At 37.5% G+C, this 7,712-nt stretch overlaps 1 protein-coding gene across 1 annotated transcript; it reads right to left on the bottom strand.

Moving 5' to 3' along the window:
• Positions 1–2,924: 2,924 nt before the first annotated feature.
• Positions 2,925–3,554, bottom strand: LOC137815767 (uncharacterized). The gene has a single exon (XM_068618879.2). The coding sequence runs from the start codon at positions 3,552–3,554 to the stop codon at positions 2,925–2,927; it is 630 nt and encodes a 209-aa protein (XP_068474980.2).
• Between the last annotated feature and the right edge of the window lie 4,158 nt (positions 3,555–7,712).

The raw sequence follows: 7,712 nt of genomic DNA, 5'->3' as shown, positions 1-7,712 counted from the left end.
CTGGATCTCTACAAGAATCATTGCATTTGAACCATACACCAAGCTAAAGGGTGTTTCTTTGGTCGTGGACTAGGGAGTAGTGTGGTAAGCCCACACAATTCTAGGAACCTCCTATGCCCAGGTCCCTTTGGCCTTCTCCAACCTTCTCTTCAGTCCGCTGAGCAGAACTCGGTTGGCGGACTCAACCTTCCCGTTTATCTGGGGGGTGTTCGACTGATGCGAACACCTGCTTTATTCCCAACTCCGTACATAACTTGCCCAACTGTTGGCTTGCGAATTAGGTGCCATTGTCAAATACCAAACGCTTTGGGATTCCAAAGTGGCATACTATGTTCTTCCATACAAAGTGCTGGATCTTGTGGGCTGTGATCTGTGGCTTAGCCTCTATCCACTTTGTGAAGTATTCTATGACTACCACGAGGTACTTCGTCTGTCACACCGCTAAAGGGAAAGGCCCCAGAATGTTGATCCCCCAAGTATGAAACGGTCATGGGCTATAGATCGATCTGAGTTCTTCTGGAGGTGCCAGTCAGCATGTTGTTGGCACTACTTGCACCCTGTGCATACCCTGTGCAGTCCTCCCTCATGGTTGGCCAATAATATCCTGTGCGAATGGCCTTTGATGAGCGGGCTCAGTCGTCGATGTGGCTCCCGCATATCCCTTTATGATGTTTTGCCATAATGCGCGTGCATTGCTCACCACTTACACATACCATGATAGGGTGAGTGAACCCATGCCTGAACAACTTTCCATCGATCAAGGTGTACTTGCTCGAATTTTTCTTGATTTTTCTAGCCTCTTTAGGCTCTAGCGGGAGTATCCCATCAGCCAAGTAGTGTTGGTAGGGTGTCATCCAGGTTTCTCCTGCTTCAACTAGGCAAACCTGCAATGACTTCTCCCCAACAACTGGGTATGTGCTTATTCTGGGCGTTTTTAACGTCTCCTGAGTCAATGACCGATGACTCCTCTTCACCCCTTCCGAAGTGCTGATCTGCTGGACTTCTGCCATATTATTTGTGGCAGTTCGAGGTGTCCTCAGAATCTCCTGCATGACTGTCCTCTGTTTGCCCCCCCTTTCCCGAACGGGCGAGCTTTGCTAGCAAGTCAGCTTGGGCATTCTGTTCTCTGGGCAAGTGGGCTAACTCGAACACTTCAAACGTCTCCCTCAGAACCTGGATATACTCTAGATATGCGGCCATCTAAGGGTTTTTAGCCTAGTATTCTCCCATGACCTGACCTGTGACTAACAAGGAGTCACTCTTTGCCAACAAACCTTTCGCACCCATCTCTTTAGTCAACAGCATTCCAACGATCAAGGCCTCACACTCTGCCTGGTTGTTACTGGCTTTGAAAGTGAACCGCAGGGCCTGCTTAATCAACAGACCATTTGGCCCTTCCGAGATGACGCCAGTCCCACTACCCTATTGGTTGGAGGAACTGTCTATAGAGAGCACCCATCTAAAATCGGCTCCTTCTTGGTGCGTGGCTGCCAATGAGAGCTCTACCACAAAGCCAGCATAAACCTGGCCTTTAATAGGGCCTCTGGGCTCATACTGCACATCAAACTCTGATAGCTCTACTACCCAACGCACCATCCTTCCTGCAACATCCGACTTCCGTAAGACCTTGCGAATGGGAAGGTTTATCATTACTATCACTATAAAGCTCTGGAAGTAGTGGCGAAGTCTTCGCACTGAGAACACTACTGCCAGGGTTGCTTTCTCCATGGCTTGGTATCTCACTTTAGGCCCCTACAATACTTTGCTAACAAAGTAGATTGGCTTTTGCACCTGGTCCTACTCTTGCACCAGGACCGAACTGATCGCCCGCTCTGTAACTGCGAAGTACAGACGAAGTGGAGTACCCAGCTGCGACTTGCACAACACTGGTGGAATGTCCAGGTACTCCTTCAGCTTGAGGAACGCCTCTTCTCACTCCCTGGTCCATATGAACCTGCTATTCCTTTCAAACACTGGAAATAGGGATGCCCCTTATCTCCCTCTGCTGATACGAATCTGGACAAAGCGGCCATGCGCCCTGTCAACTGCTGCACCTCCTTTACTGAGATCAGGCTCCTCATTGCTATGATCGCAACACACTTCTTAGGATTTGCCTCTATCCCACGTTCGGTGAGTAGGAACCCCAAGAACTTGCCTGCTTCTACCCCGAACACACACTTCTCAAGGTTCAGCTTCAACATGTACTTAGCTATTGTGGTGAATAGCTCCTCTAAATATGCTACATGTTGTTCCCTTTGCTGAGAGGTGACCACCATGTCATCGACATACGCTTGGACATTTCGCCCTATCATGGGCGTTAGTACTTTGTCCATCAGTCTCTGGTAGGTCGCGCCTGCATTCTTAAGCCCAAAGGACATCACCTTATAACAATAACAAGACACATTTGTCATGAACGTTGTCTTGCAGTCGTCCCTGGGTGCATCCTGATTTGATTGTAACCAAAAAAGGCATCCAGGAAGCTGAGTAGTCTGCAACCAGATGCGCTGTCTACCAAAACATTGATACTGGACAGCGGGTAGGAATCCTTCAGACAGGCCTTGTTGAGGTCTGCGATGTCGACGCACATTCTCCACTTCCCACTAGCCTTCTTCACCAACACCACGTTCGCCAGCCACTCAGGGTACTGAATCTCCCTGATGTGACCAGTGCTGAGCAGCTTCTGTGTCTCTTCTCTGACGACCTGACGCCTCTCATCATTAAACTTGTGTCTTCTCTGCAAACAGGTCGGACCTGGGGGTCCATAGTGAGATGATGACACAGGAAGTCAGAATCTATGTCGGGCATGTCTGAGGCAGACCATGCCAAAGCATCCAGATATCCAGCAATGACTTCGACAATCTGGTCCTGTGTCTCTTGGCCTAGGGATTTGTGAAGCTTGAACTTCTTCCCGCCGATCTCCCTCTCTAACACGTCTTCGGCAGGTTTGGACCGTCTCTCTCAGGCGATCTCTGCGCGGGTGACCCCTTCTTCCCTCGGGGGTCGAGTGCTAACAATGAACACTCCTCTCTTCGTATTAGGCTATTCTCGTAGCACTTCTTAGCCTCCTTCTGGTTAGACTTTATAGTGATCATCGTACCCTCGAGGGAAAGCAGTTTCATCTTCATGTGTCTCATAAAGGCCACCGCTCCAATCCTGTTTAAAGTAGGTCTACCCAAAAGTATATTGTAGGCTGATGGAACATTAACAACGAGGTACCTGATGTTTGTAGTGCGTGTAGTTGTGCCATCTGTGAAGGTCGTCCTCAGCTCTATGTGTCCGCGCACCTCCACGTGGTCTTCAGCAAAACCATATAAGCAAACTGTATAAGGTCTCAATTTTTCTGGAGACAGCTGCAACTTGTTGAAGGTCGACCAGAACATCACATCGGCCGAACTTCCCTGATCTACGAGGACGCGATGCACTCTTCTTCCTTTTGTCACTATCGAAATCACCATCTGATCATTGTCATGTGGAATGACATCCTGGCGGTCGGCCTTGGTGAAGACGAGGTTGACATCAGGAGTCTGATCTACCTCTTGTACCTCTACTGCCATCACCTCTCGTGCATACTTCTTCCGCTGGGCGGCGGTGCATCCTCCTCCTGAGAACCCTCTAGAGATGGTGTTGATCTCACCATGAATGGGCACCTCGTGCCCCTGATCTACTCCCGTGGCTGTTAACGTCTGATCCCCCTACGACTCTAGGAGGTAGTCCTTCAAGAAGTCGTTTTTCACGAGCTCGTCCAACTGGTACCCCAAAGACAAGCAGTTGCATATGGCGTGGCCATATGCTTGGTGCAATTCGCACCAAGCGTTCTTGTTGGGTCCCACCTTTTTGTTGGTCTTTAGGGGCGTCTTCAGCCTTGCCGCTATGTTAGGAATAACGATCAACTCTTTGAGCTCTACACATGAATTCGAGGTGCTCGGTCATGTCGGCCTAAAGTATTTTAAGGAATTCTTACGTCCGTGAAAGTTCGTCCTTGTTCGAATTTTTTTTAAAGATTAAAGTGTTACCTTCTGCTCTCTTTACAACATGGAGGGTATTGGGTAATTCAATTGCTTCTAAGGCCAATATGGGTTGCTAAGGGGTTACAGTTGATTGTATTTCCTGTTATTTATGTCGGGAAGAAGAAGAGACTACAACGCACTTGCTTTTTGAATACAAAATAGCTTGGTTAGTTTGGAATCAGTGTTATGCTTGGCTTGAGGTGGCGTCGGTTGATCATATTGATCCAAGTTCACATTTCTTACATTTTAATTTGTGCAATGTTCTAGGCTATGTAAATGTCGCTCGGAAAAGTGTTTGGTTCGCAATCATTGATGAGATTTGGAGCCACAGGAATAAACACATTTTTAAAAGCGAAGTGATTGATTATTTTGAAATCTTTTCTTCTGCTCAATTAAAGGCTTGCTCTTGGATTACTTATTTTACTTTTACTTGTTTTTCATTTTCTGATTAGTGTCTTGATCTGTTGACCTGTTTGTTTTTTTATCTAAATTCTTTGTTAGTGTTTAGTTTGTGTATGAAGGTTTGGTGGTGGTGTTTATTTGGTGTCTTCGTTTGTTTTGAGTTGGTAGGTTTTAGCAAGGTTATCTGGTCTTTCTTTTAAGTAGAGTAGTTGGTAAATATACAGTTGGATCATCCCTTAAGTGGTTTGTGTTTATTTATCTATTTATTATTTTTGCTAAAAAAAAACACTAGCCTAATACAAGGTATACTTGTGGAAGAATCTAGAATTTTGGTAATCTTTTACAAGCTATATTTTGGTAGGGAAAAGTGTGACATTGAGGTTAGTGTCTCCAAAATAATGAAGTGGGCTAAGGTTAATTACTTATATCATTCTTACAAAGCAACAAGAATAGCATAAGCTCCTCAAGCTAAATGAGAAGTTAATTGCAATAATATTACATGACAACTGCTGTGGCAGATTTAAAAATATAAAAAATAAAAACAAATAAAGATTATTTGTAGCAGAGTTTTCCTTAACCAAATAAAATAATACTGAGAGATTCTGCATGCACGTGTGTATTTATAATTGTTTAGTTAGCTTCATGTAAATTTATATTACACATTAGAAGATCTCAACACTGAAAGTGCAAGAAAACAAAATAGACTCTGACCCAGAAGAAATAAGAACAAATTTCCTTCCTATTTCTTTTAGTTATGCATTAAATTCTAATATATTTTAGTGACATTCATGGGTTTACCTATGCAACACTTCTTATTATCTTTGTTATCAGAACATGTGCAACAGCAATTATATCAACATGTTAATTGTCCCACTACCCATACCTTCCACCCCTTTATTCAATTTTTTTTAAGGAAAAAAACCTATCCGTTTTTTATGTTTTTTTACTTACTATTATTGAATTATTTTGGTATAAAATAGAAACATTAAAAATAAATTATATGACTACGACTTATCATCTTCAAAGTATCCACCAGATCGACTTTAGTGGGTTTACAAAATCATTTCTGTTTAATCTTTAAAGTAAATTACAAATTAATTTTAGAAAATTCAATTTCTAAAATTGATATACAAATCCCTTTTAAATATTTAACAAGAAAGTGATTTGTAAATCAGTGGATTTTAGAAATAAGTTTTAGACGGGGATTTAATACATTTTTCAAATTAAAATTTCGAGATAAAAATTATAGATTCGTTTTTGTTTTAATAAAGATAACTTTGAAATAAAAAAAAAAAAATAGACAACAGAAATAGTGAGAATAATGCATAGAATATTACCGTAATTCATATCAGTAAATGGGCCGTTTTTTCCTTTCCTTTGGGCTTCAAAAATTGTCGGGGCATTAGTATTGGCGTCTGTCCAATTGCTCTTAAACCCTCCAAAAATGTTGCTTTCATTTTCTTTCTTTTAAAATATATTTATGGCAAAATAAACGTTTTAATACATTTTTAAATTTCAAAATTTTTAAAATAAAATCATTAAATAAAAACTAAATTTAAATACAAAAAATAATTAGTTATTATATTAACTAAATTATATATTATTTTAAAGACAAAAAATTAATTGTATTTAAAATATTTCTATTATTAATAAAAATTTATAAAATAATTATTAAATTGGTATCTAAATTAGTTAGGAAGATTTTAAGTAATATTTTAAATTCTAAATTATTTTTTAAAATATTAATATTAATTAATTTAAAATATAAAGTAATAAGTAATTAAAATTTTGGTTAAATATCTATTTTAAAATTAATTTATAATTTTTTTTAATAATTAAAACTATAATATCAATAAAATGATTTTTAATTTAATTAAATAATAATTAATCATTTAATCTTTAATTTTTATTTAATATTTTTTTTTTAATGAATCAAAACTTTGACTCATTATGTGTTTCAATGTTTAAAAACACAATTACGTGAAATTTAAAAATAATATAACGCAATAAGAATTTATTCCTACTGTGTTATTTTTTTGGAAAAATTAAGGAAATGTGTATATGTTTTGTTCAATTCTTTTTGAAAAAAAAAATATAACGCATGGGAAAAAAGTTGTGCAAGGTTAATTTAAAGTAAAAAAAAAAAATGCTTGGGATAAATTTTTTCATTTTTTCTTATCCTCAATTTTAAAATGTCATTTTAATCCAAAAGTTATATCTTTCAGTGCTTATGTTGAATACCATTTTGAGCACTAAAAAATATTTCATTCCAAAATTAGGGGGAAATAAATTAAATTTCTTAAAAAGACTTATAAATTATACTTTTCTAATACATATGAGTCAATCTGTACAACAAGGACAAGATGCAGATATGATGATATAGTTTTCTTAATTGTTGTTTTTTAATATTTCTTTTATGAGTATGTTTTAAAAACATGAGTTTCTAGTGTTTTTCAAGCATTGCAAATATCTAGTTAAGAAGTATTATAGTATTTTTTCCATTATTTTGACCTAAATTAAATCAATCTCTTAAAACAATAATAGAAACCTGATAAAAATGGACACAAATGTATCTGATAATATGACTGAAGGGAAGACAGAAATCTGTTTGTTGCATATTCTAATATTATTATTATTCTGCCTGTTGGACAGATAAGATAAGGTCCATCTTATTAAGTGATCATATCTTTGACACTAAAAACAACTGAAGAAAAGAGAAAGAAGCAAGCATTGAATGTGATAACTATATATAATTTCGTGAATCCATGAAGAAAAAGTGGGTCTAACATTTGTAGAGAAGAGACCAAAAGCATTTGTTCATCTTATCTGTTATCACCCCAGCTTTCTTAAGTTTTTTTTATCTATTACTCTCTTTTTTAATTTGAGAAAAAATGGTTATGTGAGCTATTTTCTTGTACAAAATATTATATTAAATTTTTTTTAGAATTATAATTAATTAATATTCTTTTCATTAAGAATAAATGAACAATTATAAGGGAAGCTACATAATATTCTAGGCTAAATTTTAATTTAAGTCTTTCATCTTATTTATATATTTATATATTTTTTATTTTATTATTTGTTGATAAAAAAATATTATTCATATATTTGAATTTGATTTTTTATTCATTTGCAATTTATTTTGGTTTTTTATTTTTTAAATCTGTTTTAATTTTATATTTTAAAATACTTTTTATTTTTTAATTTAAACTAATATGTAATTGACCAGTGAAATTTATTCACTTGTATTATGTTCTTGTATGACCAATACTACACATCCCTCAGACGTCGAGACCAAAGCAG

This window comes from Phaseolus vulgaris, chromosome 1, assembly GCF_051622355.1.
Source record: "Phaseolus vulgaris cultivar YP4 chromosome 1, ASM5162235v1, whole genome shotgun sequence".
NCBI classification, from domain to species: domain Eukaryota; kingdom Viridiplantae; phylum Streptophyta; class Magnoliopsida; order Fabales; family Fabaceae; genus Phaseolus; species Phaseolus vulgaris.
The sequence above is the reverse complement of the archived record's forward strand: the minus strand, read 5'-3'. Positions and strand labels throughout refer to the sequence as shown.

Bases quoted from the DNA above. Each gene is read 5' to 3' on its own strand.
- LOC137815767 (XM_068618879.2), bottom strand. From the start codon at position 3,554: ATGGCAGTAGAGGTACAAGAGGTAGATCAGACTCCTGATGTCAACCTC.